We start from the raw sequence: 27,770 nt of genomic DNA, 5'->3' as shown, positions 1-27,770 counted from the left end.
TACCACAGGACTTCTCAATTTCACCTACATTTCAATCAATGGGGGCTTTAACAACGTGTGTATTGATACACCAATATCCATGGACTCACATATACACAAACATACACAAGTGCCCAACTTGCAATTCCAAGATTCTGACTTATTTGGTCTATGTGGACTCTGGCATTATTTTATTATTATTATTACTGTTGTTAATTTACTCAAGTTCCCCACTGATTATGAAAGTACAGTAGGTTGAGCACCACTGTTGTAATACGCTAAACAGTATCTGTTCCAGTTTCTCAAGGTGTTGTTCATTATCAAAGGCAACACATCCGAAGGCACTGTTGGAAAAAAACAAAACAAAACAAAACAAAAACCCTCCTCGTGTCCTACCTATGTTCTGAGCACCCTGGCTAAGATTCCAGATAGAAAGGCAGAAGAGGAAAGGACAGGAACGGTTCAATCAAAATGTGAGGGTACTGGGGTGTCTGGCTGGCTCAGTGGGTGGAACGTGCAGCACTTGAGCTCAGGGTTATAAGTTTGAGCCCCACACTGGGTGTAGAGATTACTTAAAAAAAAATTAAAAAACAAAATAAAAAACAAAGCTTGAGGGTATTATTAGACCTTACTACCCTCTCAAAACAGAGACACCGTGGGCTGTCCTACTTCAAGCACTGACACCCTCTCATACATAATCATTAATGACACTAAAAATGCCAAGTTACCAAGCCAGTTATGACATGATGTGTCTGTGCAGAGTATAAGCCAGCAATGAAAAGTTTACATATTTCATTCTCCATTTTATTAGGGTTCAGCAAATGATTTTTGAGTCGACTAGGGGGAAAAGATAGTATCATATTCATAAAAATTCTGTTTCTCAACCATAGATTTCAGGTAAAACACAGCAAATGAACCAATAATTACCACTAGTGAAAGCTGTGGATCTGTATATGGAGGTATTCCAACCCCTCCCCCCACCCCCACTGCCAACTGAGAACTGCCTACAGTTGGGCCTTCAGTTCACCATTCTGCAGCTACATTGCTTGACACTATGCTCTAAGATTTTATTCCCATCAGCCTATCTTCATACCCTTCTCTACCAGTTCCTGGAGTCCTTTCTGTTAGGAGCTAAATTCTCATGGGAAGTTAAAGCCAGATATGCAAGCAGCAGGTGCCCCTGTTTTAATGAAAACACATCCATGTTATAAGGGCCTCCACTAAAGTGGCATGTTAAGAAAAAGTACACTAATTTTACAAATAACAAAACAAGAATTGCCAAAAATATAAGCACCTAGGCAGACTTGGAAAGAACTGTTTTAGCATGATTTTAGCAAGCTTTTTCTGACAAACATTTGCATTTAACTAAATTGGAAAACAAATGAAAATTTTAATGTCATAAGTACAGACTTTCAAACAAAATCCAAGATAAAAATTATTAATAAGAAGGATGCCTCAGTGATTACGACTTAAGATTTCAACGAATCATAAAGAAGTATTTTTTATCTTTGTCCAGAAAACTCAGAGTAGCTGAATTCCACATGGCATCATCAGATATGTGCTTGGAAATTATCACATCATTGTTTTCTGGACTGAAATCTACTGTAGATATGTTTATATTTAGAAAATAATTATAAGGCATGTATCATTCTAGAATACATTTGTTTACGGGTACATTCCTTCAAATCCCATACTAAAATAAAAGCGAGTTACCAGACTCTGAGGAGAATAGGAGTTGACAGCAGTGGAGCTGCCAGTCCCTGGTGCCATCTGATTGTTGTGCTGAGAATTTGTGAAGACAAGGGCTTGACCAAAGCCCTGCTGTTGGGAAGTCTCAAAGGAGTTGACTTCTGAGGCTTGACTGGGAGGAACAGGCTTCTGGAGCAAGGCTACCAGATCAATGCTAAGCAGACAAAAAGCAAATGAGGAATGAGTCAAAAGCAAATCTTATCAATAATGAATTTGAGAAGTGAATCAATACAGAACCAATTCATGTTAAAAAATAATCTAGGGCGCCTGGGTGGCTCAGTTGGTTGGGTGACTGCCTTCGGCTCGGGTCATGATCCCGGAGTCCCGGGGTCTAGTCCCGCATCGGGCTCCCTGCTCGTCAGGGAGCCTTCTTCTCCCTCTGACCCTCCCACCATGTACTCTCTCTCTTTCTCACTCTCTCAAATAAATAAATAAATCTTTAAAAAATAATAATAATAATCTAAATGAGGAAAATCTTTGTGGAAACTGGAGTTTAAAGGAGCCAAGAGGACAGCATTAACTAAAAAAAAACAAAACAAAAAACAAAAAACAACATACAAAGCCACAGAGACTAAAGCAGGGCTTGGCAGAGAAGAGAAATGAAAAGGTGCATCAAGACAGTTCCACAGAAATAGCACAATAACAACTGATTTGAAAACCTGGAGCAAATAAGTAAATAAACAATTTTCTACAGTTTGGCTTATTTTCTGTAAAATATTTTTCCCCATTCATTACTCAGAACCAATGTTTCTTAAACTTGCCTCAAGGAAAGTGAATTCCTATTGTGGGAGAATGAGAACCACAGTCATGGTAGACAATTCAAGCAGTTTCCCATTTATCATAAATATCCCTGTGAGTTCTATATTCTAAGCTATAAGTTTATATAAATCTCCAATAATTTTCTCTCTTAAATATTCAAGAAGGTGCGCCTGGGTGGCTCAGTTGGTTAAGGGTCTGCCTTCAGCTCAGGTAGAATCGAGTCCACGTCAAGCCTGCTTCTCCCTCTCCCTGCCACTCCCCCTACTTGTGCACACTCGCTCGCTCGTTCTCTCTGTCAAATGAATAAAAAACAAAAATCTTAAAAAAAAATACTGAGAAAAAATGCGCAAAATATAAAAAATGCACAAATACTCTGTTAACTAAAACTCTTGTAATGTCCCCAGAAGAAGAGATATTCCAACCTGAGAATCATGGCCTGAAAACCTAAAAGCATGAGGAAGAACTACTCTTCTAGATCTATACTACCTGACATGTGAGTGAGCTACTAACTCTTCTCCACAGAACCTGCAAGGTGCTCAAGATTAACTAATATGGTAATTTGCTCCATTAAACCCTCTCAAAGGCCAGTTTCCAGTCAGTTTTCCTGTCTGAAATGTTCACCATGCAGGTGAGGCAGATTCTGGAAGGTCAAATAATTCATGGCACACTATTAACTGATAAAGAGTGAAGTTCCTAGGCCTGACTTCCTCTCCTTATGTACTACCCACTCTTACTTTCCCATAACCAGGTTAAAGTCCCAGACTAGTATTTTGGATCCCGAGGTAATTGTTCTAACTTATGATATCCTAACTCCAGGAGTATAAATCCAGAGTAGTTATATTACATATAACCTATCTCAAAAGCTACCATTATCAGAAAAAACACAGGACGTTCTATTCTAAAAGACTGACAGGATATTCACCTAAAAACACTACAGCACTGTCTTCTGAAAAATAACCATTAAAGTCTATTTCTTTTTTCTTTTTTTTTTTTTTGAAAAATGCCCTCCCATGCCCAATTGTGACCTCTGATCCCATCCTTTCCCTCCTGTTTCAGTGAGTAGGGGAGGGGACATATTTTTTTTTTTAAATGAAAATGATCCTATGAAATTGAGTAATGAATACAATAAGGAAGTTATATCCACTTAATAAATTATAAAACCTTTGTTCATTTTTATTTCCCTATAATGAAGTCTTATAACCATCTCATTTAGCAGGAAATTAAGCATGTCAGGTTCAAAATTTCCTTCAATTCTCAGGGGCCATACATAGAAAGGCTTTCATCCTCCTAGATCATTGCATTTTGAAACCATAATCAAAGGTTTTTTGAGTTATTATAGAAACCAGGATGTAAATAAACGCTTTTCAAGAATTCAGTACTGGGGGCGCCTGGGTGGCTCAATTGTTAAGCGTCTGCCTTCGGCTCAGGTCATGATCTCAGGGTCCTGGGATGGAGCCCCGCATTGGGCTCCCTGCTCCATGGGAAGCCTGCTTCTCCCTCTTCCACTCCCCTCGTTTGTATTCCCTCTCTTGCTGTGTCTCTCTCTGTTAAATAAATAAAATCTTAAAAAAAAAAAAGAATTCAGTTCTGTACATACCAATAATGTTTCTATTTTTCTGAAAATTCCTTCCTTTTCTGTAATCTAAGAGACTAGATGAAAACTAGTAGAGCCCACAGTCGTTAAGCATCTGCCTTTGGCTCAGGTCATGACCCCAGGGTCCTGGCATCGAGCCCCGGATCGGGCTCCCTGCTCCGGGGGGGGAAGCCTGCTTCTCCCTCTCCCACTCCCCCTGCTTGTGTTCCCTCTCTCGCTGTCTCTCTCACTCTCTCTCTCTCTCTGTCAAATAAATAAAAATCTTAAAACAACAACAACAAAAAACTAGTACAGCCCATATAAAATAAGAAGTTTGTATTAGCCTTAGAAGATCTAAATAAATGGTACTATATATAGAAACCAAAGGATATTTGGTATTAGATTTATCTGTCAAAAAACAATATATTCATAAAAGTAAAGAAAAACCACTAAGTTTAAAATTATTAAATAAGCTTAATATTACTAAGTCAGCCTGGCTGGCTCAGTCAGTGGAGCCTGCAACTCTTGATCTTGGGGTTGTGAGTTTGAGCCCCACATTGGGTATTACTTTAAAAAAAAAAGTCTTTAGGGGCGTCTGGGTGGCTCAGTCGGTTAAGCAGCTGCCTTCGGCTCAGGTCATGATCCCAGAGTCCTGGGATCGAGCCCCACATCGGGCTCCCTGCTCGGCAGAGAGCCTGCTTCTCCCTCTCCCTCTGTCTGCTGCTCTCCCTACTTGTGTTCTCTATCTCTGTTAAATAAATAAATAAAAATCTTTAAAAAAAAGTCTTTAAAAATAAGTTAAATAAAATAGGTTTAACATAATATCTATCACAAATGATAACATATCAGAAACATAATCGCTATTTTAATTCATCAGAGAATATAATAAATTAGAAAATGATGGAGGCTCCGTCAGCTCACAAAGAAGGTTAGGGATAAAAAAAATCTTAGAAGGGAAAAAGGTAAAAACAGAAAGAGATTCAAGCAAAGGAAAAAAATAGAGACCTAAGACCCAAAACAAATTTCCTGAGCAAGAAATTTACATTATGCTTTGAACAACAAACAAAAGGTTAAAGAAATTGTTTACCTTTGCCCAGGTGTGACATGATTCTCTGCTGGAACAGCTGAAGCAGTGAAGACCTTTGTTTCAGAAAGCTGTTTGGAAAGGAATAAAAAAAATACTTTGCTTTTATTTTACAGAACATAACACCAAAAATGTATCAAATTCCTGACAATTTTAGTCACCAGTACTCTTATTATACTTCACCCAAAAGTAGTCTAAAAGAAAGGAACTACATTAAGTGATCATGACAAGTAAGATTCTTCAAGTGAAGGCAATTTTAGGTTGGGAAACCCATAAAAAGGATTTCACATCAGGAAAAGAATGAAGTTAAGTCAGACGAGGGTTCAAGTCCTAGTCACACTACTCTATTAGACATTACACAAAATGAGAATACCACTAAAACCACCACAAATGCCAAACATTTGAAAAAGGGCAAAAAAAATTGACACTTTCTTTCCCCCAAAACAGATAGTTTCAATATTTTATTAGTAATCTGTGTTTCTTTTTTATTAAGTCATAGGTTTCCCTGTCTTTGTATAAAAACAACTTTGTTGAGGTTATATCACATTCAATAATCTGAATATGCTCAAACCGAATACCTGAAGTTTTGTCATATGAATATGCCCATGAAATCATCACAAAATCAAGACAATGAACATACTACCCAAAAGTTTGCTCCAGTCCCTATGTAATCAATCCCACCTACCACTTACCTTAGTCCCCACAAAACCACCAATGTGTTTTCTGTCACTATAGATAAGTGTTGTAATTTCTAGAATTTTAAGTGGAATTTTAAAATATGCAAATTTTTTTGTCTGGCTTTGTTCAGTGAATACAATTATTTTAGATTTATACATATGCTCTAAATGCCCTTTTAAAGTTTTAAGGTGCCCAGGATAAAATTTTTTGAAACCTCAACTCACATTATTGAAAGGTAGGCTCTTTTCATATTTTCAAAGCAAAGTATGGGCTATTAAAGGCTGAAGAATGTTGACCTAATGAGATAATGTCAGAAATCGCAGAAAATTCTTTTCAAAAAGACTGCTATAATACTTATCAACTCTTAACAGTCTCAGAACTCTGAAACACTGTATAAAAATCAGGTTGACTCACATATTAATATTCTGGCAGGGACAGAGCAGACAGTACGTGCTCATTTTCTATAAAAACAAATAAAATGTGCTGAATAGATTGCTGTTTCAACAAGAAGGGCTTTCACTGCACCCTGTTCCAAGGTAGTATCTTATAGAGCTCCCAAAGAATCCATTTTTGCCTTAACTCTATTTAATATGTAAGATTCTATAAGACAAAGAGAAAAGCAATAAAGGAGTAACTGAAAAGCAATGGTAGAGTAGATCCAAAGCCACAAAAATATTAATCAGTTCAAAGCAAATGAGAACCACATTAATTACTGACATCCTATTTAACCCGGGCAGGATAAAGAAAATTAAATGGTTTCCTCCTTCTCTACTGTCTAAAAAAAGGAGAGGGGCAATTTCTGGCTCAGTCAGTAAAGCATGTGACTCTTGATCTCAGGGTCATGAGTTCAAGCCTCAAGAGTGTAGAAGCTCCTTAAAAATAGAATCTTGGGGAAAGGGCAGAGGGTCTGAAACATGGCGGACGACGTGGACCAGCAGCAATCTACCAACACCATAGAAGAGCCCCTGGATTTCATCAGGTTCAGCCTGGATGAGCGAATTTATGTGAAAATGAGAAATGACAGAGAGCTTCAAGGCAGATTACATGCTTATGATCAGCATTTAAATATGATATTGGGAGATGTGGAAGAAACTGTGACTACTATAGAAATTGATGAGGAAACACATGAAGAGATACATAAATCAACAAAACGGAATATTCCAATGCTTTTTGTCCAGGGAGATGGTGTTGTACTAGTTGCCCTTCCATTAAGAGTTGGCTGAAACAAAGAATTTATCATGTATGGAATATAGAAGCTTTTGTAAGATTGCCTCTTTAAATGTAGAAGACATTCAAAAGAGAAACCTGCGTAAATTTTGATATTAAGAAATGACCAAGGATTCTTCCACTCCTGAAATGAGTTGATTTGCAGATAACTAAAAAATTCTTAAGCTAAAGGGCATTTTAATTTTTTTCCAACCCTTTCAATAAATGTGATCACCAAGATGCAGAATTCTTTTTTTCAGGAATTGATTTGTTCTGTTTTCTCAATTTCTGATTTTTTTCCTTTAAATTTGTTTCCTTTTTTGATTAAAAAAATAAAAATAAAATCTTAAAAAAATTATGTAAAAAGTAAGCATTCTCAGATTTCAAATGACACACACCATATTTTAAAATTTGTGAAAAGAAAAATAACAGAAGAAAATACATAAAAATTATTTAAAGTGGCTGCCCTTAGGGGCAGCCTGGCTAGCTCAGTCAGTACAGCATGCAACTCTTTGATCTCGTGGTTGTAGGTTCGAGCCCTATGCTGAATGCAGAAATTAATTATGGAGAAATTAAAGGGGAAAAAAGGAGTGGGGAGGGAACGGTTAGTAGTTATTGCTGTTTTTGTTGACTTTTTTTTTTTTTAAGATTTACTTATTTATTTGAGAGACAAAGTATGGGGGTCAGGGGGTGGGGGGTGAGAATCTCAAGCAGACACCCTGCTGAACGTGGAGTCCGATGTGGGGCTCGATCTCACCACCCTGAGATCATGAACTGAGCCAAAACTAAGAGTCAGACACAATCAACTGAACCGCCCAGGTGCTCCAATAGTTACTGTTCTAAGCTCTACAAGGAATTTTCAATTTGCACCATGATTACTCATGGATCAATCACCATTATTTTATATAATTTCAGAAACGTTTTAAATTTTTTTTGATAATTTCTGACAAAAAAACATCCAAATTTCCTATCCTAATTCTTTTCACTAATTACAAATTATACTATGATATAATATGGGTTCTCCAGAACATTAATCTCTATGGGTGTACATTTGAACTGCTTGTTAACAACATTCATTGAAAAACCTCATCTGACCCACAGAACCATTAACAGAAAGTTAGGCAGGACAACTGTTATGATATTCATTACACTGATAGAAAAGAGAAGGCTCAGTAAGGAAAGATGCATCACTCAAAGTCAACAGGTCAGCTCAGCTACAATTTGAATAAAGGCCTTTTTCATTTTTTTTTAAAGATTTTATTTTTATTTATTTGAGGGGGAGAGAAGGAGAGATAGAGAGCAAGCAAGAGCACAAGGGAGGGGGCGGGAGAAGCAGACTCCTCGCTGAGCAAGGAACCCGATGCAGAGGTCAATCCCAGGATGCTAGGATCATGACAGGAGTTGAAGGCAGCCGCTTAACCAACTGAGCACCCAGGCACCCCATGGTCTTTTGCATTCTGATCCCCTGCTGATTTTCTAACCTGCCTGTTGACCCACACAGGAGCGAAAGAGATCTAAAGCTTCTAGCACTGGGAATATTTTTTCCCCCAACAAACTCTTAGCAAAAATTCTAGTAACAAACATATTTAAAAGTTGGACAAGTGCCCACAGGCTGCTCACTCTGTCTTCATCACTGGTACCCATCCCTCCACTGATTCAAGTAACCACCCATCTAGTCCAGCATCTTCATATTACCAGTACCACAGAGCCTGATGACATCATACCCCAAAGATTTATGGTTAGTATATGGCAGAAGTGAATATATACCTTAAATCTCAATCAAATGAGCATCTCTATTGTCTTTCTTCCTCATACTCTACCCAGTTTGCTCACTAACAAACAAGATATAATACTGCTTCACAGGAGGACAAGGGTGGCATTACTGTAGTTCATTTCTTTAAAAATATACCAGTAGGGGCGCCTGGCTGGCTCAGTACTTTAAGCATCTGACTTCCGCTCAGGTCATGAACTCAGGGTCCTGGGAGTTTGCTTGTCCCTCTCCCTGTGCCCCTTTGTTTGTGCTCTCTCAAAAAAAATTAAAATCTTTAAAATACATATACTTACAAAATAATACATTAAAAATATACTTGTTAAAACAGAATGGTAAAGGAGGGCGGAAATCTCAAGAAAAAATTTTCAAAGTCTGGGTCACTTTATGTGATATTAAACGTCAATACTTGCACCTGGCTGGCTGAATTGGTAGAGCATGTAACTCTTGGGTCTTGGGTTCACGAGTTTGAGGCCCATACTGGACATGGAGATTACTTAAAAATTAATAAATTTAAAACCCATCACTTAAATAAATAAAGGTCGATACTTATAACCCCTTTATTCTCTTCTGCACACTGTTCATGTACATACACATGTTCTGGCGCTTGAGAGTCAAAGAGAAAAATGGTACAAAATATGTTATAGGGCTACTTGTTCAGTTATATTTTCTTTTTTAAATATTTTTTTAATCAAAGAATGTCTTATGCTGAGCCCAGAGTTATGGATCAACACTACCAGAGCTAGTGTAGTACACTCAAAAATGTCTATGGAATAAAGGAATATAAAAAGAGCTAGTCTAGTTTTAAAAAGAAGGGGTTGGGCCTAGAACCAGAATCACTTGTTCAGGTTAATTTCAGGTGTGACCCAAACACTGACCGATCTTCACTAATAAAACTGCTATAAAAAATAAACAGGTCAGGGGGCGCCTGGTTGGCTCGGTTGTTAAGCGCCTGCCTTCAGCTCATGTCATGATCTCAGGGTCCTGGGACAAGCCCCGCATCGGGCTCCCTGTTCAGTGTGAAGCCTGCTTCTCCCTCTCCCACTCCCCCTGCTTGTGTTCCCTCTCTCGCTCTCTCTCTGTCAAAGAAATAAATAAAATCTTTAATTAAACAAACAAACAGGTCAGGCAATAGCAGTACTTGGTTATCAGAACAAACAAGGGGCGCCTGGGTGGCTCAGTCAGTTAAGCATCTAACTTTGGCTCAGGTCATGATCCCGGAGTCCTGGGATCAGGGAGGCTGCTTCTCCCTCTCCCTCTGTCCCTCCCCCTGCTTCAGCACTCTCTCTCACTCTCCAATAAATAAAATCTTTAAAAACTTTTAAAAAGAACAAACAAAACAAAAGATAAGCTAAAAAAAAATGATTTCAGTCTTGTTTTACAGTTGGTCATTTTTAAGTGGATGCTTTAAAACCAAGTTTCTTAAAAATCTCAAAACACCAACTTCCTTCTGAGAAGCACTTGCTAAAAAACATGATAATCATAGATGTCTGAAAAGGAGCCATGAACAACTACAAGATGTCTCCAGCTTTCTTCAAGGAATGCATGCCCCAATCAGAAACCAAAAGGAGACGGATCTAATCTGATGCTAAATACTTACATCTTCAGTCCAGTCGTCTGTTGTCCACTCTTCCACAGAATTCTTCCAGGTTCCTGTTGACAATAATCATAGCTTATATCACAAAGCCAAATACTATCTTACTGCAAATAATTCTCTGTTGTATCCTGCACAAGATGTGTCATGTATCTCATTAGTAATTTAGTTTACAATCCAAGAAATATGAAGCTCCTGATCTATTCTCAGTAAAATGTCATGTTCTCATATACCAACTTAGCTAGGTACTATCCACATAAACTCAAAGCAATTTCTCAAACTGATTTTGCATCAGTGTAGATCATATTCAAGCAATTCTGCCATAAGTACGAACATAGCACAAATACACACAATGAGATCTTTATGATATATAAAACTTAGAACAAAATTATGAAGTGGTCTGCCTTGGACCCTAATTTCATGTAGATTACAGAGTTTCTGAATTTATACAAGCATGCTTTTTATAAGATATTTATTCCATTCTATGGTTTTCTAATAGATCCCCAGCAAAGGTTTGTCCTGTTCACATGAAGTATGATGCTATAACTCCTGATTACGTACAAAGGATCTGCTCAAACAATTGTTACAGAACAAACATCTATCAAATAATTAAGTGCTTTAAAAAGAAAACATTTGTGGTGGCATCTGGATGGCTCATTTGGCTAAACCTCTGTCTTCAGCTCAGGTCATGATCCCAGAGTCCTGGGATCAAGCCCCAAGTCGGGCTCCATGCTCAGCAGAGAGTCTGCCTCCCCCTCTCCCTCTGTCCCTTCTCCTACTCCTTTCTCTCTCTCTCACTCTCAAATAAATTAATAAAATCTTTAAAATTTTTTTTAAAGATTAAAAAAAAAAAATTGTGTCCAGAAATGCTGGCTTTAGTATTCAGAGATCCTGTAGAAGTACAGGACCATTATTTTAAACTATACATGCAAATACACACCTAGAGAAAATGGTTTTAAAAGAAAATATACCAAGATATCAACTATAATTACCCCCAGGAAGTAAGACTGTCAATGTTTTCATTCCTTCCAACAGGAAGAAATGAGCTGAGCATCTGACCTACAATGAGGTCTGTGTGTAGAGAGGACAAGGAAGAGAAGGGAACACTCTTGAGAAAAAAAGGCAGGTAACCAGATCTCATCTCCTTGGAATCAGGTCAATAACCTAATAACCAACTGCCTCATAAATAGATGTTATTACCTAGGAGTAGAGTCCTTCTCTATGGAATCTTTTGATTGGATGTCCCTAGTTTAGGCTGGTTATGGCAAACACAGAATTGATGCATTTATGCAGTATGGCTCCCTATAAAATAACACCTACGATATGCTACTACTTGGGAGATTTTTTTTAAACCAGAGAAAACTCCCTGCTGTGAGAAACCTACACACATTACTGGTAGACTTCATCTATTATTGTGGATCACAGGGCATATATATTATAGGAAGGAAGAACAGTAATACAGGCACTCATTGTTCTTCCCTGCCTCTCAACTGCATGTATCCTTGAAATGACTATAAAGATTCACCGAGAAAGATCTAAACTGACAATCTGATCCTTTGTACTGGTTCACTCATCATACTTTTTTTTTTTTAGATTTTATTTATTTGACAGAGAGATAGAGCACAAGTAGGTAGAGAGGCAGGCAGAGGGAGAGGGAGAAGCAGGCTCTCCACTGAGCAGGGAGCCTGATGTGGGACTCGATCCCAGGACCTCGGGATCATAACCTGAGCCAAAGGCAGCCGCTTAACCGACTGAGCCACCCAGGAGCCCCCTCATCATACCTTTTAGTGGTTTCCATAATTTTTCCATAAACATCATAAAACAAATATCCCAAAACATCTCTCTGAATTAAAATATTTTCTTAAAACTAGAAAAAAGTTTTATAGCCTAAGTGAAAAAACAAAACGTGCAATTAGTCCCAGTCGGCAATCAGTACTGAAAACTTGTTCTCTAAGACCTCTGCACAGGATTCTTGGAGATCACCCTGTACACAAAGCTTATAAATGTAAGGCAAGCCATGTACATACTCTCTACTCTTATATTCCTTCTACAATGTGACTTTCTTCTAGGTACTAATAATACATAATCTCCAATCTTTGAATATATCTCCTTCGAAACTTCTGTAAGTAAATTTATAGTTTTAAAAGGACACAATTAGATTAATTTAAAGGATGGACAGTACACACTGTTCTTGGTGCCACCTCCATCTAACCTACCATATGCTCACGCTGTCAAATTCATCGTAAGAGACAGTATTCTAAAGATTAACAGATTTTGGGGTGCCTGGGTGGCTCAGTCATTAAGCGTCTGCCTTCAGCTCAGGTCATGATCCCAGGGTCCTGGGATTGAGCCCCACATTGGGCTCCCTGCTCAGCGGGAGGCCTGCTTCTCCCTCTCCCACTCCCACTGCTTGTGTTACCTCTCTGTGTCTCTCTCTGCCAAATAAATAAATAAAATCTTAAAAAAAAAAAAGATTAACAAAATTTATGAAAAGCTGAGGCTCAACCTAAGCAGTTTTAGGAACATTCTAAACAAGAAACAGAAAATAGGGACACCTAGCTATCTCAGTCTGTAGAGCATGGGACTCTTGATCTTGGGGTTGTAAGTTTAAGCCCCACACTGGATGTAGAGATTACTTAAAAATAAAATCTTAAAAAAAAAAAAAAAAAACTTGTAAGTGGAAAATAGCTAGAAAGACAAAAAGAAGGGATATTCCAAAGGAGAAAAACAACAATGAAGCATTAAAAAGCCTTCTATATAATATATGAAAAGTATCCTAAAGTTTACAACATACCTTTTTTTTCCAAAAATTTTTAAGTTGTGGTAAAATACTCATAAAATTTACTCTTGTGATCATTTTTAAATGTACTCTGTGGTATTAAGTTAAAGCACACTTTCATACACATGATGTAAAGAGACTGGACTAACACTTAAAGAGATAGGGGTATTTTGAAAATAATTAAAACACAAATTTAGACATGTAGAATACAGTCAGAATCTGAGTACATTTAGTAACTGGCAGAAGACCATGTATGTAGTCACAAGCAGAAGTGCAACATGGTAAAGTGGTTATGTCAGGCAACAGAGGGGATAGCCCCTTATCAGAAATCAGGGCCAACTGTTGCAGTAACCCACCCTAAACACATAGACTATAAAAATTATGAGACATTACATACAGATGAATATGGTTCGAGTCCTAATCCTATTGTAAAATATTAGAATTTTACAGTAAGACTTTGGTCTCCATTATAGACCCATAAACCTACACCTCAAACTATGGGAAAATGTCAGTAACAATTTATTTTCAGCTTATAACAAATTTGAGATGCATGCTTTATGTTCAACTTAACTTGATGTTAGCCCTCTATCAAAAGCATACATAAGGCAGCAACACAGGAAAAAGGAAAACAATGAGTTAAAAACCTGTGCTGTCTTAAAGACCAATCTATAAAACACTTCCATAATCAAAAGTTGGTATTTAATCAAGTAGTTGTAAAAATACAGTTTTTATAATTATTCATCTGAGGTTTTCTTAGCTAGCCTTGATTAAAGTGGAAGATACTGTAAGCATTTTAGAAGATTTTTTCTTTTTAAAGTAAGCTCTGTGCCCAACATGCTGCTTGAACTCATGACCCCAAAATCAAGTCGCATGCTCTGCAGATTGAGCCAGCTAGGCTCCCCCATTTTAGTAGATTTGTAACTAAGGGAAATTTTTTAATTGAAACAACAATACCTTTGAGTCCATAAAAATTTTTGTTTGGCAGATCCTGAGCTACAATATGAACATTTGATGCCAGTTCTGCAGATCAATGTACAAGGGAAGGTCTTAACATATTAATGAAGGTATTCATCAAGAGAGAAAAAGGTCAGCAACTTAAATAAAGTAAAGCATCAAAGCTATGTCTATGCTGTGCATCAGAAAAGAAATGTTCCTGCAGTCCATATTTGACAGCCCACTGTGACTTAACTATAAATCTTATTATTAGCCAGATGGCCTTTGAACATGCAACTGCATCAACTACCCTTGTTCACATTCCCATGTTCATCAAACTCCCTTCCCACTTGTCAAGAGCATTCTAATGTTTAACAAGTTATGTTTAGTATGTTTAAATTTAATAAATTAGCATTCTGACTACCCTTCAGTCTTTCTATTTTGGTTAATGGAGGTCTGCCTCTAAGGAATGGATTTATTATCCTGTCAAAAGTCAGGTTTCTGAGCCTATAATTATGGCTGAGGGCCATGCTTGGAACTCTGTGTTTTCAACAAGACAATGCCACTCTATGACCCCCCTAGAGAAATACCCAGGCTCTATCAACAGAATCCTTTAACTGCATTAAACACGTTTGCTTAATTTTTAGCAAGGAATCGGCTACTCTAAATGAGAATGAGCGGAAGGAGGGGGAAGAGATAGACACAAGACAGAAAAGAACAGGAGGCAGAATGAGAAAAAAGAAAAGTAACAGTTAATCAACTAATTCAACATTGTTTCAACACCTGATTTCAAAATCAATAAAGGTTACGAATAAAGCTGCTTTAGGGGCACCTGGGTGGCTCAGTCATTAAGCGTCTGCCTTTGGCTCAGGTCATGATCTCAGGGTCCTGGGATCGAGCTCCTCATCAGGGAGCCTGCTTCTCCCTCTCCCACTCCCCCTGCTTGGGTTCCCTCTTTCGCTGTGTCTGTCGAATGAATAAATAAACATCTTTAAAATAAATAAATAAAGCTGCTTTACATTCTGTGCAGGTTTTTGTGTGACTATGTTTTCATTCCTCTTCGATAAAAAACAAGGGTTGGGGCGCCTGGGTGGCTCAGTCGTTAAGCGTCTGCCTTCGGCTCAGGTCATGATCCCAGGATCCTGGGATCAAGCCCCCATCAGGCTCCCTGCTCCATGGGAAGCCTGCTTCTTCCTCTCCCACTCCCCCTGCTTCTGTTCCTGCTCTGTCAAATAAAAAAAATCTTTAAAAACAAAAACAAGGGTTGGGATTGTAAGACTATATCGTGAATGTATGCTTTCACACCAGGAGTTCCGGTTATTCTGCCACCTTCATTAATACTTAGTACTGTCAGTTTCCTTCTACAGCCATTTTTGTTTTGATTTTGTTTTTTGTTTAGGTAACTTCTACACCCAACGTAAGTCTTGAACCTACAACCCCAAGATCAAGAGTCGCATGCTCTACTGACTGAGCCAGTCGACCCTCTAAAGCCATTTTTATGAATGAAAAGTGACAACCTATTATGGTTTTAATTTGTATTTCTCCTACAACCAGTGATAATGAGCACATTTCCATCTTCCTCTTTGAAGTATATGTTCAAATCTTTTGCTCATTTTTTATTAACTTTTTATTTTGAAATAACTACAGATTGACTAGAAGTTATCCATCATCCTAATGATTACATGCCCCGTAACTATAGTACAATAATCAAAAAAACTGGCATAGATACAAAGTGTGTGTATAGTTCTAGGTCATCTTTTTATTTTGGTAAAATACACTTAAAATTACTTGTTTTTTTTTTTTGGCAAAAAACTTACCATGTTAACCCTTCATAAGTACAGAATGCATTACCATTAAATATATTCACAACGTTATACAAACCAACACCACTACCCATTTCCACAACTTTTTCATTTTTTGTTCATTTTTAATTGCTCATTTATTTTATTGGGTTGCTTGTTTTCTTATGAGTTGTAAGAACTCTTTATATATTCTATATGCAAATCCTTTTTCAAATGGGGGTTTGGGGTGCCTGGCTGGCTTAGTCGGTAAAGCATGTGGCTCTTGATCTCTGGGTTGCAGGTTCAAGCCCCATGTTGGGTGGAGAGATTAACATAAAAGGGGCGCCTGGGTGGTTCAGTCGTTAAGCGGCTGCCTTCGGCTCAGGTCATGATCCCAGAGTCCTGGGATCGAGCCCCGCATCAGGCTCCCTGCTCAGCGGGAAGCCTGCTTCTCCCTCTCCCACTCCCCCTGCTTGCGTTCCCTCTCTTGCTGTGTCTCTCTCTGTCAAATAAGTAAATAAAATCTTTAAAAATAATAAAATAAAAAATGGGAGTTTTATAATATTTCCTCCTCAACTATGCCTTCTCCTTTCAACTTATTTTCTTCTCAAGAACGAAGTTTTTGGGCGCCTGGGTGGCTCAGTCATTTAAGCGTCTGCCTTTAGCTCAGGTCGTGATCCCAGGGCCCTGGGATCGAGCCCCACATGGGGCTCCCTGCTCAGCGGAGAGCCTGCTTCTCCCTCTCCCACTGCCTGCCGCTCTATCTGTGCTCTCTCTCCCTCTGTCAAATAAATAAAATCTTTAAAAAAAAAAAAAAAACCAAGTTTTTGTTTTATAACTTGTGCTTACTGTGTCCTATATAAGAAATCTTGCCTAACCCAAGGTGGCATAAGATTTGCCCCTGTATTTTCTTTAGAAGTTATCTTTTCAGGTTTCACATTTAGAACTATTACCTACTTGATTTTATTTTTTTTGTGTAGCACAGTATAATAAATACCATTGAAGTGCCTTGAAACTGTTGTCCTAAGTCAATTAATTAGCCATATATCTATGGGTTTATTGCTAGATTTGCTACTACATAACTGATCAGTCTCAATGCTTTTGCCAAATCCACAGATTATTGTAGCTTTAACTTTTTAAGGGGCACCTGGGTGGCTCAGTTGATTAGGCGTCCAACTCTCGGTTTCCGCTCAGGTCATGATCTCAGGGTCATGAGTTCACACCCCATGTTGGGCTCCATGCTGGATGAGGAGCCTACTTAAGATCCCCCCCCCCAAAAAAGATTCTCTCTCTCTCCCTCTGCTCCTCTCTCCTCCCCCCCCAAAGAAAGAAACAAACTTATGAAATCAAGGCGTATGATCTAAACGTTGTTACTCTTTTTCAAAATTCTTTGGGCTATGCCAGTTCCTGTATTTGCCTATAAAAATTTATTTATTTTTAACATTTTATTTGACAGAGAGAGACAAAGAGAGAGAAGGAACACAAGCAAGAGGAGAGGGAGAAGCAGGCTTCCCGCCAAGCAGGGAGCCCAATGTGGGGCTGGATCCCAGGACCCTGGGACCATGACCTGACCTGAAGGCAGATGCTTAACTGACTGAGCCACCCAGCTGCCCCTAAATAAAATGTTTTTTTAAAAAAAATAAATTTGGGGGGCACCTGGGTGTTTCAGTCGTTAAGCGTCTGCCTTCAGCTCAGGTCATAGTCCCAGGGTTGGGCTCCCTGCTCGGTGGGAAGCCTGCTTCTCCCTCTCCTGCTCCCCCTGCTTGTGTTCCTTCTCTCGCTCTCTCTCTCTCTGTGTCAAATAAATAAATAAAATCCTAAAAAAACAAAACAGAAACATTTTATTTATTTGCCAGAGAGAGAAAGCGCGCATGCGTGCATAAGCGGGGGTGGGGGGGCACCAGACAGGGGGACAAGTAGACTCCACACTGAGCAAGGAGTCCAATGTGGGACTCCATCCCAGGACCCTGGGATCATGCCCTGACCTGAAGGCAGATGCTTAACTGACTGAGCCACCCAGGCATCTCTTCTATAAAGACTTTAAAATCAAGTTAATTTACACAACAATAATCTGCTAGGTTGTTTTTTTTCTTTAAGTATTTATTTGAGAGAGAAAAAGAGAGCATGCACAAGTGGGAGAGGGGCAGAGAGAAGCTGACTCCCCACTGTGCAGAGAGCCAGATGCCCGACTGAGCTTAAGGCACCCCTGCTAGGATTTTGATTCAACTTGTACTGCACCTAAACACCAATTTGAGAAAAAGTAACTTTTTAATAATATACTGAATGATCCAGTTCATAAACACTAAATTTCCCCTTTGTTGGGTCTTGATTATTTCTCATCAAGATGCATAATTTTCAACATACAAATACTGCACACATTTTAAGTATTTCATGTTTTTATAATACTGTAAATAGTACTTTTTTTCCTTTTTAATTCTCATTTGCAATTGTTCATTGCTAGTAGAGAAACACAGTCTTGATTTTAGGGGTGGTCACAGAAGTATATGCATTTGTTCGACCTCACCTACTTGTACCCCTTAAAAAGGATAAATATTATTGCCTATAAAATTTATCTCAATAAACCTGACATTTTAAAAAACTAGCAAGATAAATTTTCACAAAGTGGAGTACCATGAATTAGTATGTCCAAAGAGTCAGTAAAAACTAAGTTTCACAACAATGAGAGTTGAAATATATAAAAATGGTGTATCTTTCCATTTATTGAAACTTTTGATTACATATTTTAAATATAAGATTTAACATTTTCATAGGTAGAAGTCTTATCATCTTGCTCAACATTACACTTCTTCCTAAGCATTTTATGTTTTTGAGACTCCTAATTTTTTTCCATTTTCTCTTTGTTGATGGTTTATAGAATATATCTTCTATTGAACTTCTGCCTAGCACCTTTTAAAACTCCCTTATTAACTTTAATATTTTATCTAGATTTTTATATCACTGTCAGGAATGAAAGGTTCTTCCTGTCTTTCTAAACCTTCTGACTTTTTTCATTCTTTACTGTAATGATTACAACCTCTAGTGTATTGTCATATAGAAATAATAAGAGTAAACTCCTTTATCTTGTTCCAGAGAAAAAATATACAACACATCACCATTAACCGTAACACTTGCTTTAAGTTTTGTTGATATCCCCTACCTGATTAAGGAAATTTCCTTGTATTCCAGATTTGCCAATTTTTTAAAAAGTCAGAAATGGATGTTGGGTTTTGTCTGAAATGCTAAGAATTTTCAGCTTTACTCAACGTATGAATAATACTTATGTTACTGAGATATAATTTGTACAGCATAAAATCCACTCTTTTAAAGCACACAACTGAGCAGTGTTTAGTATATTCACAAGTTGTACAACAATCATGACTATCTATTCAAGAATATTTTCGTCACTCCCAAGAAGAAATCTTGAACCGATTAGTAGTCACTCCCCATTTTTCCCAAACATTCCCAACCGTATGCAACCAATAGTCTACTTCTATGTATCTGCCTGATCTGGATATTTCATACAAATGAAATCACACAATATTAAGTATGTGGTCCTTTATGACTAGCTTCTTTCACTCAGCATGTTTTTAAGATTCATCCAGTAACAGCACGCATTAGCACTTCCTTTTTATAGAATGAATATTCCATTGTATGGATCATATACCACATTTTACTCAACCATTCACCCACTGAGGGACATCTGATTTGTTTCCATGTTTTGGCTAATATGAATTATGCTTCTATGAACACTTGTACACAAGGTTTTACATAAAGCTAGGTCCTCCATTCCCTTGAGTATGTATCTGGGAGGTGACTGGTTTTTTAATGTTAAAGAAACTTGACTACCAAGAATACATGTAGGGGTGCCTGGGTGGCTCAGACGGTTAAGCGTCTGCCTTCGGCTCAGGTCATGATCCCAGTGAGCCCCACGTCTGGCTCCTGGCTCAGCGGGGAGCCTGCTTTTCCCTCTCCCTCTGCCTCTCCCTGTTCATGCTCTCTCTCTCTCTCTCTCCTGATCTATCTGTCTCAAATGAATAAATAAAATCTTTAAAAAAAAGAATGCATTTAAAATGGCCATGGTGTATTATCCTTTTTTATCTTACTGAATGGTTTTCCAATATCTTGGCTTAAGACTTTTACATCTGTGTTGAAGAGACTAACCTGTAATTTCAAATGTTAGCACAAAATTTATTGACATGAAGTATCTTACAATCTTCTAATATCTGATATAATCGTAATTATAATTATATTAAAATATAAATTATATAGAATACATATTACAATTATAATTAATATCAATATCCTTTTTTTCATTCCTATAACCAATTATGTATGCTCTTCTTCACTTCATCAGTCTCCGAGTAACCTTACCAATTTTACTAGTCTTTTCAAATTACCATTTTTATAACTTTTGTTGATCCTCTCTATATTATCTTTGATTTCTAGTTCATTGATTATGTTTCTGTGGTGCTGGCACAGTTCTGTTTTTTGACCAGGATAGATATTATATGGATGTTTCCTTTTAGATTATTTATTGAACTATAATTTTATATTTGTGGTTAGAATTCATGAATTGTCAAAACAGGTTTTTATAAATATAAATGCAACAGTTAATATCTATATTATCATGAAAAAAATTCTAGGAGCTCTATTAAATAAACACACCAATTAACAAGTATTTATCCATGAATTTCCAAAACAAAACTATCCAAAAACATCAGGATCCAGAAAAAATCTGCAGAAGCACTTGGTGCCCAAACCTACCTAACACCCACCACTTTATCTGGCCAAATTTATGTCCACCATCAGGAACGGTACTTTCCAGTAACAAGTCTTCCCCTGAGAAATGATATATATACACTGATATTTGAGTGTGATTTTGTACTGATTTACACAGATTAATTAAAGGCTCTCCCTCAAAGTGAGGAAGAAAAAAATCAAATACCTGATGGTCAATGAGATTTTTAAGTGAGACTTTGGAGGGAAGAACCAACTAATAGTCTCAGAGGTAGGACAGCGGTCTGTTTTTCATTCTTCTCCATGGGCACACCTTTGTATGTTAAAGACTCAAACATTTAAAACACATCTTTGACAACAGACACTTACCAGTTCCCTCATCTGCACCATTCTGAGTAGCTTCCCAAACTACTGGCTTTGTAACACAGGCATCTATAGATGGAGAATCTGAATAGTCCGCAGGATTAAATGTCCTTAGGTTTGAAAAAAATAAAGAATTTAAGGCAAAGGCAACAATTACCAAAGTCACAAAATCAACCATACATCATCTTCCCCCCCACGCAAAAAAACCCTGTCCCTTCTAAAAGCCATTATAAGAAACTTCACCCTCCTTCTCCTATTTAATTATAGCTAATTCTTCTGGCCATCAGGATGCAGATCTTCTAAAAAGCAGTGATTTACTAGGGATCTTCCATACACTCCAGTATGATGCCCTTACTTCCCTAAATTGCTGCCCTCTGCATCCTAAAGCAGATGTACACAACTATAACTGTATTAGGAAGAATAAGGGCTCTAATGGAAAGCCCTAAAAACTAAGGCCAGACTTAAACACACAGTCTTTCTTCCCAAGTCAGAATCCAGATTCTTTTTGTATAGAAATGGTAGATCTAAAGACAATGTTTCATTTAGGTTTTTTTTTCCATTAAAATTCTAAACACCCATGATTCAGAAGTCTAACCAAAGCCCAATCAACACTATCTCTAAAATTTTCAGAACAGAATTTTAAAATTTCTTTCAGCTTTATTGAGATTATCATTGACAAAGAAAAAAAAATCATTAAAGAGTATTTTTGAAAGTAAACTGCACAATCTACTAAACAGTCTAAAGCTACTGAGCTGGGCACATACAGTATGTTTAAGTGTTCCAGCCAGTTTGCTCCCTATGATTCATCCTTCCTCCATCCACAATGAGCTCAGTCAAGAAACTGAAATGGCAAGAGGTATCACTGAAGTCAGCAAACACCTCCTTGACCCCGCCCCCCAGTGCTGCCCTGGAGCTAGGAAGGGACAAAAGGGTTTTGCGGGAACCAATTCCCTTCCTGACTGTCATCTACAGATGGCTTCTACATGAAGCTTAAAACTTTGCCTATTCCTAAAATTCCAGGGGAAGTTAATGTATTAGAAGCAGCAAAAGGTGAAAGAATAATCAGAAATTATGGAATAAACAACAGATTATATTACCTATGGGGGGAAAAAACTATCACTTTTACATACATAAACATTGCATTTACTCATCATTCAAAGAAAATTGCTGTTATTTATCAACTTAACTCTTAGGCAGTGGTTTTCAACTAGGGGTGATTGTGCACCTCCCTCCCAAGGAACATGTCTGGCAGTATCTGAAGACTTTTTTGATTATTACAACTTGAGAAGGGGTGCTACTTCTAGTAGGGAGAAGCCAGGGATGTTGCCAAACATCCTACAATGCAAAGGATACCCGACCACCTGAACAAACTATTATTAAATCTAAAATGTCAACAGAGCCAAGGATATAAATTCTACTCTAAAGCCCACTGCAATACAATTTTATTTGTACTATTTCATTTTTTCACTATTTCCTCTTTTTAATATAGAATTAACATGAGACTCACCAGGATAAATAAATTGGGTACAGGACAAAGGAAGAAAAACATTGGCAGTAATAACTAGAGAGGGTAGTAACTATAAAAATAGGATGGCTCAGACTTACCCCATGCCTTGGGTTGAAAATCTTCCTGCCCCTCTACCTCTTCCACGTCCAAATCCTTGAAAAGAAAACAGTACTGTTAAATAGTATTTATGTGCTCCACAATTATAATTCTACCAACTTCATTCTCTATGCACCCACCTACACACCACTGTCATTGTTCCTAACAACACCAACATTCCCATCCAGCGCACCCAATCTGCCAGTCCCTACTCACACAACTATATAGGCAGTTACTGGTATTAAAGGACAGAAAGGATTTAATTCTGCTTATATACTACTTGTGATATGCAGCTGACATTACTAACTATTCTGGGGCTGCCTGGGTAGCCCAGTCGGTTAAGTATCCGACTCCTGGTTTCGGCTCAGGTCATAATCTCAGGGTTCTGGGATCAAGCCCCGCATCAGGCTCCGCGCTTAGCACAGAGTCAGGTTATCTCCCTCCCCCTGCTCCTCACCCCGCAAGTCCCCTCCCCAGCTCGCCTATGCGCATGCACACTCTCCCTCAACCACATAAAATCTTTAAAAAAAAAAAAAAGAGAGAGAGAGAGAGATCATTTTATTCAGTGACTCTCCAGGTTTCCTTAACATCCCAAACTGTGAAATAAAGACCTAAATGCAAGAGCTGTAACTATACAACTCTTACAGAAAATATAGAGCAATACCTTCATGACACTGAATTAGTAAAGATTTTTTTAAGAACTTTTTTTTAAATCTTTTATAAAAAAAATTCTTATTTATTTGACAGAGAGAAAGAGAGAGACAGTGAGAGAGGGAACACAAGAAAGCAGGGGGAGTGGGAGAGGGAGAAGCAGGCTCCCCGTCAAGCAGGGAGCCCGATGCGGGGCTCGATCCCAGGACACTGGGACCATGACCTCAGCTGAGGACAGACGCTTAATAACTGAGCCACCCAGGCGCCCCAGTAATGATTTTTTTTTTTAAATAAGACACCAAAGACACAGGCAAAACAGACATTAGATTTGTGCATCAAAGACACAAAAGGGCACCTGGGTGGCTCAGTCAGTTAAGTGTCTGCCTTCAGCTCACGTCATGATTTCAGGGTCCATCAGGCTCCCTGCTCAGTGGGGACCCTGCCTCTCCTTCTGCCCCTACCCACCCCCACTTGTGCTCCCTCTCTCTCTCGAAAAATAAATAAAATCTTTGGAGGGAAAAAAATACTAGCTCACTCAGTAGAGCATACAACTCTTGATCTCAGGGTTGTAAGCTTGAGTCCCACGTTGGGTGTAGAGATTACTTAAAAATAAAATCTTAAAAAAAAAGGGGGGGGTGCCTGGATGGCTCAGTCATTAAATGTCTGCCTTCGGCTCAGGTCGTGATCCCAGGGTCCTGGGATCGAGCCCCGCATCAGGCTCCCTGTTCAGCAGGAAGTCTGCTTCTCCCTCTCCCACTCCCCCTGCTTGTGTTCCCTCTCTCGCTGCGTTTCTGTCAAATAAATAAAATCTTTAAAGAGAAATAAGAAATTAAAAAATAAAGATATGAGGTACGTGGGTGGCTCACTCATATGAACTATATGGTATATGAATTATATTTCAAGAAGTTATTTTTGCTCTAAAGTTACCAATGAAGAAAGCAAGAGAAACAACACAAACGCCTTTGATAGGTGGACTCAAAAATACCCCTTGTAAGAAAAGAAAATTCATTTCAAAATCATACAAGTGACAAATGGCACTTACAGTGGTTAAATATTAAAAAAACAGTGGCAAGATTTTAAAGGGGGATTCTGCTCAGAAATTATTAAACAAACTTGGAATACTTGAGCTGGAAAGCAAGATGTTCATTAGAAAGAGAAAAAGGAATATATACAAGAAGCACGTAGCCTAGGGCAAAAATTGAAGAAATCTTGCAAGTACCCTAGAAAAAGTATCAACTACATATATATGTATGTCTCCAAAGATCAAAAGCTGCTGACGTAAATACTGATCACAAACATGCCAAATATCGTAGGTAGATTTTAAAAAGTCAAATCAATTATTCCCATAAATTTTTGCAAGATAACGAAACTGTTCTTCCCTATTTACCTGCCTAGTAACGCTACCAGTAACATTGTTTTCTGTGTATATACAATTTTCCTACATTGTTATCTGGTACAAATAGCTATTTCTATCTAATAGCTCATAATAAAGACTTGGGGTCTTTTAATTTTAAAAACAAAAACACAAGACTAAGTGGCTTCAAAAAATAAAATTTAAAAATAAATAAAATTTAAAAAAAAAACACAAGACTAAAGAATATTATCATAAAGAATAAACCAATATTATGATACATGCTATCTTTTCCCCTAGAGGTCTCTCTAGGAACTCTGCACCACATCTTTGTTGCATGACTGCTCAAGTTTTCAGTTGTTTAATATTTATGTTTTCTATACTGAGAGGCTGAATAGAAAAGTTGCTCATTTCCCTTGAAAAAGCCATAACACAGAAAACAGGCAATTGTCTCTAGTGGAGGCAGACCCTAAATGCAGACATTCCCCACCCACCCAGGGCCCAACATGCGTGACCTAAATAGAAGCAAGTAGGGACAGTGATCCTAATCTAAGATGACGGAAAGCAATCCCTCTCCATCATCCCCACAACACTGTATGGAGAGCTTTCCCACAGACAAATGTGCCAGAAACTGTTTGATCCTGAATTTATTACTGCACGCTCTGAGTCATGACATGAAACATCTTTAAGGTCCTAAGTATAGGACTAGTACTAGTACTAGGCTTTTTGTATAGACAAAATTCCCAAATTTGCATGACTGGTTCATCATAAAAACAGTTGCCATGCTGACTATGAGCTGCCTCCATGACCAGAGAACTATTCAGCCTATACCAAGAGTAGGGCATCTCTGGGGCCCACCGGGCTCAGAGACTTGGGAGTCAAGCAAGTTCTGCCTTTCTGTCCCTAGGTTAGAGTATATTCTCAGATAGGAATATGCCTTTCCAACCCTAAAGCAGCATAAACAAGTTAAATGACAATAGCAAAATCTCCCTGGGATTCAGCGAGGAATAAAGCTTAGAATCCACCCTCATATCCCATTTATTAGCTTGTCCTTAGCAAATAACTCTGATTCTGAATGTGTTAGAGGGGCACCTGGGTGGCTGAGTCATCGGAGCAACCAACTCTTGATTTCAGCTCACATCATCAGGGTCATGAGTTTGAGCCCCAGATCAAGCGCTGTGCTCAGCAGGGAGTCTCCTTTAAATTCTCCCTCCCTATCCCTCCGCCTGCTCCCTGTCCCGTGCTCCCAGCACTCTGTGCTGAGCACAGAGCCTGACATGGTGCTCAATCCCACTACCCTGAGATCATGATCTGGGCCAAAATCAAGAGTCAGACGCTTAACTGACTGAGCCACCCAGGCACCTCAATAAATAAATCACTAAAAAAAAAAAAAAAACCCATAAATGTATTATGGTAAATGTTGCAGGAATTAATGGACTCTAAAACTAGTAAATAAAAGTCTGATTTTTTTTTTTTAAAGGATATTTAGGGAGACGCAAAATGCCAGGCCTACAGGGGAGCGTGTGGGACGCCACGAATTCCGTTTGGAAGCATCTTGGAGCTCGCGGAGTAGACACCATGAGCAAAGCTCACCCTACTGAGTTGAAAAAATTTATGGACAAGAAACTGTCATTGAAATTAAATGGTGGCAGACATGTCCAAGGAATATTGCGGGGGTTCGACCCGTTCACGAATCTTGTGCCAGATGAATGTGTGGAGATGGCAACTAGTGGGCAACAGAATACTGGAATGGTGGTAATACGAGGAAATAGTTCATCATGTTAGAAGCCTTGGAGTGACTATAAACAATGGGTGTGTTCATCAGAAGAAATCAACTGCTTCCACATGTCCCCTCCATAGTACCTGTTTTACTACAATATAAAAATCAGGTCGTGTGCATTTTCATATTGAACTTTTTTGTTAAATAAACTTTAATAGTAAAAAATAGTTTTTTAAAAAAGTTTTTAATAAAAAACTTTTAATAGTAAAAAAAAAAAAGAAAAAGGATATTTAGGAAATACTCCTCTGAGCTGGTTGCCCAACCCCTGTGGCGCTTCACCCCCCTCTGCCACTAGCTGAAGGTGTTAGTACACTGAAAAGCCATACCCTGGATGCCATGCATCCTGCTTGGCAGGGACTGATTGGGTTCCATCTCCTTCCACCCAGAACCAGGAGGAGACTGACCCCCTTTTGGACTGAGTAAGCTTCCCCTTTTTTTTATTTATTTAAAATCACTTAATTAACATGTAGTGTATTATGTATTTCAGAGATAGAGGTCAGTGATTCATCAGTTGCATATAACACCCAGTGCTCATGACATAACATGTACTCCTTAATGCCCATCACCCAGTTACCCCATCCCTCCACCCACCTCCCCTCCAGAAACCTCAGTTTGTTTCCTATAGTTGTCTCTCATGCTTTGTAGCCTTCTCTGATTGATATTTTGTTTCCCTCCTTTCCTCTGTGGTGATAATTTTAGAAATTCCCAAATAGGGGGTGCCTGGGTGGCTCAGTTCGTTAAGCTTCTGCCTTTGGCTTAGGTTATGATCTCAGGGTCCTGGGAATGAGCCCCACATGCGCTCACTGCTCAGCGGGGAGTCTGCTTCTCCCTCTCCCTCTGCTCCTCCCCCACCCTTTGCTGTGCTCTCTCTCAAATAAATAAATCTTAAAAAAAAAAAAAAATCACAAGTAGAAGATAATTTCTCCTAAGCCCCACTTCAGGCAGAGCTCCTCCAGATGGCTGAAGGAAAAACCCAATTCAAATTAGCTAATGCAAAATAGGCGATATTAGTTTTATATAATTGGGGTAGTTTGAGGTTTAGCACTACTGAATCCAGGGGCCCTTAAACACACAAAAAAGGGTATTTACATAGTCTCAAAATTTCCCTGGAAAAGTATTTATTAATTACAAAGTGCAGGGTAGTAACTTCACAGAGGAGAAACTTGGCAGAAACTACTTTTCTTAAATAAGTAATCAAAACTAACATCACTAGTAATGGGATAAACCTGTATCATGTGCCCTTTAATGTGATGCACGGAGGTCAGTGATCCTCACTTTGAGGTATTCCTGTCAAAAGTAAGTAATAAGTTAACTATACTGGCATTAAAATAAAAGTTGAAAACACCAGATAACATTAATCTATTCATGAGAAAGCTTCTCAGACTGATATTAAAGGATATTC

At 38.3% G+C, this 27,770-nt stretch overlaps 1 protein-coding gene, 1 non-coding gene and 1 pseudogene across 5 annotated transcripts in view; 1 reads left to right on the top strand and 2 right to left on the bottom strand.

Annotated features, from left to right (window-relative positions):
• The window catches only part of UBAP2 (ubiquitin associated protein 2), a 165,609-nt gene that overhangs the window by 66,417 nt on the left and 71,422 nt on the right, over window positions 1-27,770 (bottom strand). For all 4 annotated transcript variants that reach the window (XM_073881453.1, XM_025852871.2, XM_025852872.2 and 1 more), the window contains exons 7-11: window positions 22,589-22,643; window positions 20,990-21,093; window positions 10,397-10,449; window positions 5,148-5,215; window positions 1,693-1,882 (exon numbers count right to left, since the gene is read on the bottom strand). In XM_073881453.1, coding sequence (XP_073737554.1) covers window positions 1,693-1,882; window positions 5,148-5,215; window positions 10,397-10,449; window positions 20,990-21,093; window positions 22,589-22,643 — 470 coding nt within the window. The remainder of the gene's footprint in view (window positions 1-1,692; window positions 1,883-5,147; window positions 5,216-10,396; window positions 10,450-20,989; window positions 21,094-22,588; window positions 22,644-27,770) is intronic.
• LOC112809681 (small nucleolar RNA SNORD121A) lies at window positions 1,490-1,572 on the bottom strand. The gene has a single exon (XR_003204638.1). It is a non-coding gene; the product is annotated as a small nucleolar RNA SNORD121A (small nucleolar RNA).
• LOC112809553 (U6 snRNA-associated Sm-like protein LSm3 pseudogene) lies at window positions 6,737-7,045 on the top strand (annotated as a pseudogene).

Source organism: Callorhinus ursinus, unplaced genomic scaffold (assembly GCF_003265705.2).
Source record: "Callorhinus ursinus isolate GAN/ISIS: 27379988/994484 unplaced genomic scaffold, GSC_fseal_2.0 scaffold42, whole genome shotgun sequence".
Lineage (NCBI taxonomy): Eukaryota > Metazoa > Chordata > Mammalia > Carnivora > Otariidae > Callorhinus > Callorhinus ursinus.
Note: the sequence above shows the minus strand (reverse complement) of the source record. Positions and strands in the feature narration are given on the sequence as shown.